Here is a 12678-nt window from a genome sequence, read left to right as displayed (position 1 = left end):
ATGGTAGGGATGAGATGAAGTTAGAGGTGGAGGTAGAGAAGGGGAGGAGTGATAGGTAGGTAGATAGACAGACAGATAAAGATAGATCCGATTCCTATGATAAGCTCGTGTTGATTACTCTTGTCACTGCTGGGATTTTCAGATCTCAGCCAAATCACTTGAACTCTCTGGGCCTCGGTCTCATCTTCTGCAAGGTGGGAAGGTCTACCTTCCAGGCTCAGTCTCAGGGTGTCATGAAATAATGGAGGCAAAGTGTCTGGCACATTGTAGAAGTTTAATCCCTTCTATAAAATGAGGGGCCTGAGGTAAATAATGCCCCCAGTTCTCTCTATTGTTAGCATGCTAAGACCTATTTTCCACAAGTTTTTCTCAAGCCACATCTCCTTCTATGTGGGACTTTATTCATGCCTTATAAATTTCATCAGCATACATAAATTTCTAGATGATTTCATTCTTTTTTAGACCCTGTAGACTATCCCTTGATCTATTTGCTCTCCCTCAAAGATTTGCATCACTGCCAACTTGACACGCCTGTGCTTTATGTCTCCATCCGTACAATTAATAAACACATTGGACAGGACAGCAACGGGGCACTGGAGATTTCCTCTCCTGTTAACCATAATTCCATCAGCTCTGGATTCATCTCATTACACTATTTATTCAGCCCATTACTCACCATGGAGTTTGCAAGCCTATAATGAAACCTTTTGACGAATAACTTGCTGAAATCAAGGTGCCCTGTGTGTGGCCTTCTCTATATCTAGTCTACTCTGAATTTATTGAAAAGGCACATGGGTTACTTTGGCATGGCTTTTTCTTCAGTAAATCTCTGCACTACTGCCCACCAGAGATTACCCCCATTCTTTTTGTTTGTTTGTTTGTTTAATGCTCTCAAACCTTACATTTAATAATTCACTGCAGAAGTTTCCTAGGAAGCAAATCCTACTTTCCAAAGGTGACTCTTGCTATTTGGTGGGGTAGGGCGGGGAGAGAGAGTCAGCCCTTACCCACCTCCTTTTGAGCACCCTGTGCCTGAGCCCACCCACACCTTTCTGCACCTGCCGCATGGGTCACCTGGGGCCAGGGCCAGGGTCAGGACCCTGGAGAAATGCCCAGGGCGGGACACATACCACACTCGTACTCCGGGCAGCACTGCTCTGCGTTCTGGCGGAGGCGGGCCACTTCACACGGGCCACAGGTGGGAGCTGACGGAGAATGCCACAGAAGGCAGAGAGATCAATAATGCTGCAGCATGCAGCCTGTAAAATGTTGCAGAATACCAGCACATGCCCTGCATGGGAGGCCTGCCAAGAATCAGGCCCAGGGGCCTCTGACAAATGAATCTCCTTGGTGTGTCCCGGTGGCCCCTCAAATGTGCCCTCCAGAAGACTCTGAGTCTGAAGGCCAAGCTGGGGTTGGAGAGGGGAGCAGGATGAACCTCTAATAGTGTCTACCCCCCAGGTACAGAAAAGGGGACCCCAAGTCCAGTAGGAAGGCTGGGGCAGCAGTGATGGAGGAAAAGATGTTTGTATCTGGCCCACCAGGTATGCAGACAGGATGGCCAGGGCCTCAAGGGATCCTTCTTCCTCCAAGAGCAGCAGGGAGAGGGGGTGAGGGGTGGCGGTTGGGGGGCTCACCTCTGGCTGTGGGGCAGGGCTGCAACGTACAGTTGACCTTCCGCCCACTGAGGCACGTGCAGATCTGGCAAGGCTGGTGGGCTGGGACCCAGGTTTCCAGGAACTGAAGGAAAACAAGGCTCAGGGAGGGCCCATGCCACCAGGGACACAAAGCCTAAGAGGTCATGGGGGTCATGCCCCCATCTCTGGCTCGGTCTCCCCTCAGGAGACACAAACCCCAATCCAGGCCTCCATCAGTCTCACATACAGGCTGAACACATACAGGCTGAAAGCAGTGTGAGGCTCTGAGAGCAAAGAGTCAGAGAAGCATCAGGGGTGCCCAGAGAGGTGGCCCCACTGCTTTGTAACCTCGGGGAATGACAAGCTATAGGCTGTAGAGGACCCTCCCTGCAGGAGGGCCATGAAGTCAGGGAGACCTGAACTCCAGTGTGGGGCGTCACTCCCCCTGGGACCAGTTTCCTCACCCACAAAGGGAGTGCACTGGGACCTGCCTTGTCCTGTAGACTGTGACCAGCACAGATGCGGGCTGCAGAGCCAGGACCCGGGATCCCTCTACACTCGGTGAGTCAAACGCAGAGTTAAAATTAAATTCACATTTAAATTGCCTGTCTCTGAATAAACGCATTCTTGTCCAGTAGCTCAAAGGCTTCTAAAATGTTCCCAGGTCAAAAGAGTCTTATTTATTCCGTCTGTTTCCACGGTCAGCAGTCAGCTGAGAAGAAAGGAGGTCAGAGGTCTCCAAGGAAATCACCCTTCCCCCACGCTGCTGGTCCTCCTCTGACCTCTCCCCCTTGACACCTTCCCAGCGCTCAGTATATAATACCAGCCAATCTCTAAAGAGCATAGGCTATGTACCACTGTTCTATGAGGGTTTTTTTTTCAAGATTTTATTTATTTGAGAGAGAGAGAGAGCAGAAGCTGGAGGGTATGGGGGCCATGGGGCAGAAGGAGAGGGAGAAGCAGGCTCCTCGCTGAACAGGGAGCAGGATGCAGACTTGATCCCAGTATCCCAGGATCACAACCTGAGCTGAAGGTACCCCCTTAATTGACTGAGCCACCGGGTGCCCCTGTTCTATGGGTTTTATACAAATGACTTGTTTAATTCTCATTGCAGCCCTCTGGTAAGGATATCTGTATTACTCCCACTTGTCAAATGAGAATGCTGAGGCCTCTGTTTAGGTCTCACCATCACAGCAGGCAGAGCCACCATACAAACACACAATCCATCTTTTTGACACCATGCTCCACTGCCTCCCAGCAATAACTGGCATTAAATATGTTCAAGATATCTTTCTAAGGGCTTTGCATTTATTCACTTTCTACCCTTACAATAACCATACCGGGGAGATATGGTGTCATTATCTATGCTTACAAATGCTGAATAGAGATACAGACAAGGAACGTGGTGACCAGGCAGTAAGTACATCCCAGGATTTGGACCTGGCAGTCCTGGCTCCAGACACCACGTGTTCTCTGTATGACAGCTGCCTCTTGTGGGTAATCACAGCATCTGCCATGGGCAGGTCACACTGCCAGTGCTGCGGGGGGTGGGGGGGGGAGGTTGTTCAGAATACTCAGTCCCAGCCCTCAACAGCTGCTGTTCATTGAGGAAATAAGACTCCTCGATGAAAAGTGGAATGAGACAAATGAATTGTGATCCATTTGCAGCAGGGCATATTACTCAGCCATGAAAACAAACTATGAAAACATGCAACATGGGGGAATCTCAAAAGCATTATGCAGAGTGAAAGAAGACAGGCAAAAATGGAGTACACACAGCCTGATCCCATTTATAGAAGACTCTAAAAAATGTAATACATCTCTAGTGTCAGGAAGCAAAGCAGCAGTTGCCTGGGGGTGGGAGATGGGGGCTAGGGATGCATTAAAAAGAGGCAACCTTGGCAGTTGCCAAGGAAATATTTGTTATCTCGACTGTGATGACAGCTTTATGGGTATGTGCATATGTCAAAATACATCAAATCTTACCCTTAAAAAGGTGCTGTTTACTGTATGGAAACTAGAGCTCAATAAAGCATTTTTTAAAAATGAAAAATACAAGAGCCACAGCAGGCGCACAAGAAATGTTCACAGGGGCTGGAGTGCTCCAAAAAGGCCTCACCAAGGTACACCTGTGCTGGAAGGGAAGGACTCAGGCAGAAGAAAAAAGAAATGGGAACAGAGGATGAAAAGTCCTGTGGACATCTAGATGATTCTAGAGGCCTTCTCTGTCAGCTTCGGGAGCTGGCGTTTAATATGGTAGGCAAAGAGCAGCCCTGAAGCTTTGTAAGCAGTACCCTGCCTCAAAGAGAGGAGTGTTGGATTAGGACATCCCTGGTGAGAGTGAGCAGGCTGGAGAAGACAGGAGCCAGCACCGGGAGATCAGTGCTCTCCTAGCGGCTGGGAAGGCCAGGGAGGGCACAGGGCGCAGGCCTCAGAGGAAGAAGAAGGGGGACACCTCACATCTCCGTAGGCCTCTCTCTGTCCTGCCTCTCTCCTGCTTTCTGCAAGGATGGTGATGCCAAGAAAATGGCAAATCAAGGGTTCTATATTTAGACCTTTAAATGGCAAACGTGATGGGATGTCAAAGGAGAGGATCATATTCTTTATATGTTTTGGGGGGATTTTGTGTCTTTTTAAATGTGAACTTTAGATATCTAAATTCAAGAAAAAATAATACAACTTTCCCACCATCCTGAGAGTGGACAATACCACAATAATGACCAAAATTAGGTATTAAGCCTCCCTTTCCTAGGGATTTTCATTTTTTTAGGAAGCTTTAAGGAGGCATGCCTGAGGCAAGGGACAGAATCTATGATCCCTGTAAAGGCCCTTTTGGCCTAATGCTAAGCTACAAGCACCAGCGGCCAGCTCTGCAGCCGCATCACCTGTCTAGTTATGCAGCAAGCACACCAGCAGGTGGCACCCCTGCACCAGGACAGGCCAATTCCAGCCAGTCCTGAATGGCCCACTGGGCTCCCGGCCAGCAGGGAGTATTTCCAGGGCAGAACAGGTATGAGACCTGGCGGGAGTTCTAAATTAAATGAAGACGACAAAATAACAGCCTACAGAGAATCTGAAAGGGAAAACTGAAGTCTTCAAAGCCCCAGGTCAGAGAAGGGACACAGCTAACGACCAAGCACCACCCACCACAGCCAAGGATCTGAGGGCAGATGCAGGAAAATGTAATTCCTGGGCCGCCACGGAACAGCAGAGACCAGGGAGGAAGCTCAGGCTCCAGGTGCTCCGTCCTGGGTGATGGAGGCGGTCCCTGCTGCCCACACAAGCCCCCAACCCAGAGAGGGACAGCCAGCCCGCAGCCCTGGATCCCCCCTGAGCCCGCCACAGAGGCTCATATGTTTACACTGCATTCTGTAAAGTAAACAAGGGCTATGGAAACCGGTAAATATTTTGCCCTTCCAAAGTTACCACCAGAGATTTATACTCTGGATTATTTCCCTGAAGAAAAGTTGTCTCAGCTTTATTTTTCAGTTAAGGAAATTTCATTTAATGGAAATGTTCTTCATGTTAGATTTTTATTCCTTTTCTGCTGTGAATGGGAAAGCTGAAATTGCAGGTGGCTGATAAGATGTCTATTTTCATCCATTTAAACCATATTTTCTGAAGTAAACTAAAACTGTGTTTGTTCCCTTCACAGTTTTTGATTAATTTTACTGTCACTTGGTTCTGAAATACGTTTATAAGACTGTCTCTATGTCCAAAATATTGCACTACTCAGAAGCACTCTCCACACAACTCAAATGCATATTCCAATGGGTTGGATGGAAGGTGAGGGGAGTGGGGAAGGAAAGTCGAGTTAGAGGGGGCAGGTGGAGACACGAAGATAAAATTCACAAGCTTCCAACTCTCAGCACCCTGCAGCCAAATGATACTCCTGGAGCCAGAAACATTTTACAAGCTCAAGCTTTCTTCTCATCGCAGAATGCCAAAGAAGAGGGCAGAGACCATTTCTGCCTCCCTCTGAGAGCACCTAGCACTACCAGCAAATGCAGGCTGAAATCACCACTGGGTGCTGGCACCACACATAAATAGTACCTACCCTTCAAGCCTATAGGAAGGGACCCCAAGAGCTGTGCAGATCAGAGAGAGTGATGTATGGTTTTATGGACTCGTTTTTGGAGAATATTACAGTACAGGCAGTTACTTCATTTGGCAATTGAAATACAGCAGTAGAGTGTGACTAGTCTTCCCTCCTAATTCATCTACTCCACAGTGAGAACAAATGGGGTCCACTGGGATAAAGCCCAATAACAAAACAGAGCAGATGAGAACCATCCAGTAATAACTGGATGAACGCCCATGCTTCCATGAATACGCAGCTCAAAGTTTAGCTCACAGTTCCATTGGGATTGAAGGCAGGGCTAGGACACTGTGGGATGCCCTGGTGTCATGGATAGGAACCACAGTTTTATCACCTCCTGCCATTCGAGCCTCAGTTTCCACTCAATGGCACATGTAATAACGACCCCACAGAGTTTGAGGGAGAATCAAAGGAAACAGTCCATTGCATGGCCTACGTTGTTCAGGACAGAATAGTGTAGTTACGGGAATAACTGTTTCCATCATTATCTAGATTGGTTAGCTAGCTTTACCTTGAGTCCTGCCAGTGTGATTAAATATAATGAGTCACTTCACCTGGTTCGCTTAGTGACAAAAGTCCTCCCTGGTGATAATGGAGATGTTAGGTCTGGGGTGTAGCCCCTGATCATAGAATACACTCACTCTCTTTTGCTAGAAGCCAAATCTGTTCTCCCTCTATCAGGTTCTGTAGCGTCACTGTCAAAGAGGAAGGGACAGGAGCACTGCACACATTCACGTGTGCACACACACTGCCCAGCTACTACAAATGTACATGTTGTCAACTTTGAAGCTATGATTGCCATCTTAGGCCAAGATGGGGGAGAGTCTGGTAAATATCCTTTCAAAATGTACTCAAAAACCTGTAAAGGGCTACAAAAATTGTTGACTCCACGATTCCCATGAAAATCAGCTCAAAGAACACCTAGCAAAAAGGCATTTTCACACATCAGAAAGAGCACATTCCAAAAAAAGAGAGAAAAAGAAAAAAAGAGAGAAAAAGAAAGAAAGAAAGAAAGAAAGAAAGAAAGAAAGAAAGAAAGAAAGAAGAAAGAAAGAACACGTTCTTTGGAGTTAGAGCCTTAAATATTGAGTCCAATTCGCAATTCTATCACTTAACAAACCATGTCCATGGGCAAAGTAAGCTGTCTAAGCTTTGGTTTTGTCTTAAAGATTTTTTTAAGTATTTATTAAAATGACATAAAACATCCTACTCTGTTCTGTAGAACCCTAGTCCAAGGGCATGCTACATATACATTCACTCACTCCACCACACATACAAGTCCCATGGTTAGATAAGTTTGAGAAGCAAAAACCCTCTTACACACTTGCACCACACATTAGCGCATTAAAAGCTCTAAAGAATCCTGCAATAAAGGAACTTGTCTAGCTAATGTTCTTTAACCTTTCTTGACCACAGGTAACTGTCAATATCCTGCAAAACAAACTTCCAAAAAATGTTGAGATAATGAATATATAATGCTTAGTACAATGCAAGGTACATAATATATTGTAATAATACTAGACACCACTATTAATATATTCTTTTCCTATCCCCTTCTGGGTTCCTGCAGCCTTCTATTTACATTAATATAATGATGGTAATAGAAGTAGTGGTAGTCATAATGTGTTATTAATACTTTGGTGTTTGCTTACATAGCTAATATATGACAGACCCAGGATTTGAACCAAGATGTGTCTGGCTCCAGAGTCATTATGCCTTATGCTTCCCTATTCTTCAGTGATCTCCTTAAGAGTTAACCCTGGCTGCCACAGTTGGAGGGGGCCAATCACTAGTGAACACTTCACCCTACTGACCTGAGAGAGAAGCAGCTCCATAGCAGGTGAAAGGCCAAGGCTCCTACCTGGTGCCGGACTCCATCCTCGCTGATGCACTGGGTACAGGCCTCCTCGGGGACACAGCTACCTTCCAGCATGACTTGGTTTGGGGGGCAGAAGCAGCCTTCCGAGGGTTGGTCCCCACAGGAGCTTGTATTGCCTTCACAGAGCCGAGGGCAGCCATGCTCACAGTGGTTGTACACCAGGGATGGTGGACATGACATAGCTACAGACAGAGAACAAGGTCACACTCAGTTCACACCAACCAGAGAGAAACAGAGGCATAGCTGCTTCAATGAGGTTAATCATTGAACAAACTTGCTCGGGCAGAAATGGCCAATTTCTACTAAATTTTATTCCTTCCATTTTCCATGGAAATAGACCTTTAAGCTAGGCACCTGACCACAAACTACAGACTACATTTCCCAACCTCCCCTGCAGCTAACTATAGTCACATGACTATAGTTCTGACCAAATAACTGTAGGTGCAAATGTAGACTCCAATAGCAGTTTCCAGAATTCTTTTTTTCAAGGACAGCTGTGCATGTCCTTTGTCCCTTCCCCTTTTTCCTCCATGCTGCTGTTTGGAACCTGGATGTAAGGATGAGAGCTCCATCTTAAACCATGAGAAAAAAAGCACACCCAAGTGAGAATGAGCAAAAACCTAGAATCCAGTTTGAAACCCAGACACAGCTGGAGCCACCTCCCTCTGACCAACTGTGTAACAGAGAATTTTACTTCTCTGTTACTTGAGCCAAATTTAATCCTAACTGATAATGTGATCCTGTGTGTCCTTAGGAAGTTTTATGGGTCTTTCTTTTGAATACAGGTGTATTAAATCCTTTAAAAATCGTCTTAAATTAAATAAGAAATCCACAGCTATGAAGAGTTGCATGAAGAAAAGCTACAAGATAATTCTCTTGTCCCACTCTGCCCACTCATGGTGCCAAGGCAGCCGGCAAGAACGTCTAAGGATTTAAAGCACCAAGCATTTCCCTGTAAATGCACAGTAAGTGGCCAGGGATAGACAAAAGATGGGAGTATCTAAGGATTTAAAGCACCAAGCATTTCCCGTAAATGCACAATAAGTAGCCAGGGGTAGACAAAGAAATTACTAAGTATAGAAGGACTGTGGGTAATTCAGGAAATTATCATTTGCCCCTTGATCAGTAGGCAGGTTGAAAAGGAGGTACTTCCATCTAATGGACTCAGAACACCAGAGCTGGAAGGAACCTAGGAGCTATCTAGTCCAACGATCTCATTCTGAGATGCAGAAAGCAAGGTCCAGATAGAAAATAGCTGATCAGACCCTAAGCTGAGACCAGAGTGCCCAAGTCCTCCAGCCATAAGTTAGAGCTGTGACAGCTGTATGATAATAAATTTTGAGACTCCAAGAGCTTGGAATTATTGACTTTCCTCCAGAGAACATCAGGGGTTATATTCAGTAATTGGGGGTGCTGAAGTTCAGTGCTCTTTTCGTGCCAGTGCCCTCTGAGGCAGGCATCACATCTGATTCACTGTGGTATCCCCTATACGTTGAATGATAAATAAATGCCAAGTCCAAATAGGGGAGCTGACCTTGGGCAGGTACCCCCACTAGTGATCCTATGGTATTTGTCATTAAGATGCTGCTTGGTATGTCAGAGGAAAATCCCACTCACACTTCAAAATCCTTCTCAGGCATGGCTTACTCTGAGCCTTTGCTAAACTTGGGGGAATGTCAAATTCAGAAATGTGACTGGTCATTCCGTACTTTGCTGATGCCTATGTGTGTACAATACATTAAAATAACATTTGTCTGAACTATTGAAATGCTCTTGTTTACACAGAAATTCCACACTCAAGTCACTGAGACATCTACCATCTTATTTTATCTTAACTGGGATCCTAGGTAATAGGGAAAGCAGGGATTTTATGCTTTACCACCCAGAAAAAGAATATGAGGCCCAAGAGGTTGAGCAAGCCCAATACTTTGTTGGTCTTCACACTGTAAGGGATGCATATGGAGACTCACCACAGAAATTGGCCCTCCTCCAGTCCACACAGACCCCTTTGGTCCGACAGAGGTGGGCATACAAGGCAATCGCCTCACACACTTTCTTCGGGTGGCAACTGTCGGGCTGGCACATGGCATAAAAGGTGGCTGGAGCGAGGACCTTGTGGCACTCGGCAAACAATTCTGAGAGGAGGACCTGGCAGTGGGAACTGCTGGAGACAGGACACTGCTCCTCAGGGACAGGCTGGCATGTCTTCCCAAGCTGCTGTACGGTCCATTCCTGGATGAGTGCCTTCCAGTCTGTGGTGACTGTCCCATCCCTCAGAATGAAGTCATTGGCTCCGTTCTCATCACAGATCCCTAGACAAATGAGGAAAGGCAAGATCAGTAGCCCCGGGTGCCTTCATATTGATGCAGGAGACCTGGCCAGTCTCCATCCCCACCAGTGTCTGAACCTTACAACCAACCGGACCCAGGAATATAAGCTGCCAAGAGTCCTGAGACTAGAGGAAAGGAGAATTTCTCACCACAGAGACCATATGTCTTCGAAGCAAAGGTCCTGGGGCTGAGCTGCAGCTGGAACTCATTGTTTTGGGGGGTGAATGTGAAGATGTGGCCAAGATGGTTGAATCTGACCTCATACATGATGGTCCCATAAACATTGACTTCCATGTCTCCACCCACATATGGGATGGAGACTAGTCTCCCATTCACTGTCATCTGCCCAAAGAAGAAAATGCCTCATCAGTAGTCATAGCAATAAGGAATCCTAGAATTTCACTCTTAGCTTCTCCCTGAGGTTACTGAAAGTCCCTCCACTTCTGCCACACTCAACTCCAGTGTCATCCACAAACTCTGATATTTGGCAGGAGCTCTTCTAAGATAAAGGGCTTTGCAGAGCTTGACAGAACAGATTATCAGAATCCTAAACAGATGGCCATGCTCCTGGAACCTGAAAGCCAAGGGGTTAAAGCTAGCCCTGAGTCTGTGTGCATTCAACAGGGAAGGACAACCCCTCCCGGAGAGGCTGTGAAAGCTGCTTTTTGCCAACTCAGGGCAATGTCTCCTGGAGCATCTCGTGGGACTATATTAAGTCCATTTATGGATGGATGGATGAATGGATGGATGGATGGATGGATGGATGGATGGATTTTTGGTCACTAGCTCTTTGGTGGCCCTACTATACATCATATCAAACATATTAAAAGATAATCATGTACCACAAGGAACATAATTTTTAATATTAAAAATTTTAGAAGGTTTTTTATTATTATTTTGAAGTTTTTGATTATGAGTTGCTCATTTAATATAGGCCTAGCTATGATTTTTTAGGAATTAGTGTGCATATATTCAGGAATTCTGATAAAATGAGAAGAGCTAACCTACAAGTTCTTTTCACATAATGAAATACTTAAGATTTCTAAACAAATAAAGAAGTTGGCATAATGTAACCTTTTGTAAACATTTAGTCAAACATTTATTTTTACCAGTTTTGCAGTTTTCTTTTTGAATTCTGGAGCCATACATCTCATTTAGGCCCTAAATATTTTCAAAAGCCCTAATTTAGGCCTAAAAATTTCTCCTTTGGAAAGTTCACATGCCTTAGGCACGGGGCTCAAAATGCCTGCTGGGTAAACAGCACTGGTGCCAAGCCTAATTTTCTTCCAGCATCAGAAACCAGCACTATGTCTGTGATTTGATGCTACCTAAAATTGATCCTTTCTTCCAAGTCTGGGCCCAGGACAACAAGAAATCGTGCCACGGGGGAGATGGAAATAAGTACTTCCTAAGAAAATTGGTACTCTGCTAATGAGGCAGAAGGCAGAGTCCCTAACAGACACATCTAAAACCAGCTGCCAGTAGAGGCTTCTTCGAGGTCCTGGTCCTGCTATGCATGGGACCTATAGAAAGTACTTCTCACCTGCATGTCACTGTGGAGCTCAACTGAGAGGCCGTCATGCTTCACCTCAATGGATTTCATGCAGGTCTCCTTCGCCCCAGGGCTGCAGGCACCATTATGGAGAATCACCTCCAGGTCCTGCTCCTTGTTTTGAAATAGGACATACGAACAGCTGCCAGTCAGCTTGAAATTCTGCCCATCAAAGGTCACGATGTGCCGGGTAGAGCTGCCCATGCACACACCTGGACAGGAGAGAGCAAAGCTTGGATGTGATGTGATCCAAACTCCCATACATGCAAAGAGGCCAATGTTATCAAGCTACCCGCAGAAAAATAGAGCTGAGAGCTGAATGGGCCTTTTGAGATCATGTAGTCTAACTTCCTCCTTTTTACACATTAGGAAACAAATTCCAAGAGATAGAGAGAGTAGCTTAGGTAATAACACTTGGCCAGTAAATATTTTTCTACAGAAGGTTTAGAAGGACAAGTATCACACAAAAACATGCAAAATTATAGAACCATACTTCTAAAAAATTTTAGTGTGCAAAGTGAATGATCTCCTCTACAGGGATGCCTTGGCCCAGGAAACAAAGTTAAGTTTCAGGGTTGTTATAACTTGATGAAATCATGAGGAGCTAAGCATATCATGAGCTTATGAGCTCATTGTAAAGAAAGTTCACCTAAAGACACATGTGTCCTCTTGGCTGCCAAGTTTCTAACGGTACAAGAGGCCATGTTGACTTGATCCTTTAAGAGATCACACAAGAGAAATATTTCTGACGCCAAAACAAATGATTGGGTCTCAGCACTTCCTTATTTGCCACTCATTCTTTCACATGATCAGCAAATTCTCGAGGTTCCTATTAAAACAGCACTTGGGAATACTAATCATCTTGCATCTGCATAAGATGATTCTGTAAAAATCCCCCCATGGAAGGTAGCACCACCATGTGTGATTTGAAAGCTAATCTTGGACCAAAATGAAGTTGGAGATAAGCTTTCTAGAGCAATCATGACCACAGCTGCGGTGGTAGGTAAATAAAAGCCCAAGAGGGCAGACTCAGTGGGTCAGTGGGAACACAAAAATGTCCCTCATTCATACCATGTCTAGACATCCTCCACCTACACGAGTGACCTGTAGGTCAGGCAGCATGGCCACTAACAAATGAAGGGGGCTGGAGGCACCAGTTTTCAGAGCTGAACCGCCTGCCA

At 45.7% G+C, this 12678-nt stretch overlaps 1 protein-coding gene across 1 annotated transcript in view; it reads right to left on the bottom strand.

Annotated features, from left to right (window-relative positions):
- VWF (von Willebrand factor) overlaps positions 1–12678 on the bottom strand; it is a 137338-nt gene that overhangs the window by 24568 nt on the left and 100092 nt on the right. The window contains 6 exon segments of the mRNA XM_035707072.2: positions 1131–1205; positions 1638–1740; positions 7598–7797; positions 9586–9927; positions 10095–10287; positions 11489–11709. Coding sequence (XP_035562965.2) covers positions 1131–1205; positions 1638–1740; positions 7598–7797; positions 9586–9927; positions 10095–10287; positions 11489–11709 — 1134 coding nt within the window.

The sequence above is a fragment of the Canis lupus genome, chromosome 27, assembly GCF_003254725.2.
Source record: "Canis lupus dingo isolate Sandy chromosome 27, ASM325472v2, whole genome shotgun sequence".
NCBI classification, from domain to species: domain Eukaryota; kingdom Metazoa; phylum Chordata; class Mammalia; order Carnivora; family Canidae; genus Canis; species Canis lupus.
Note: the sequence above shows the minus strand (reverse complement) of the source record. Positions and strands in the feature narration are given on the sequence as shown.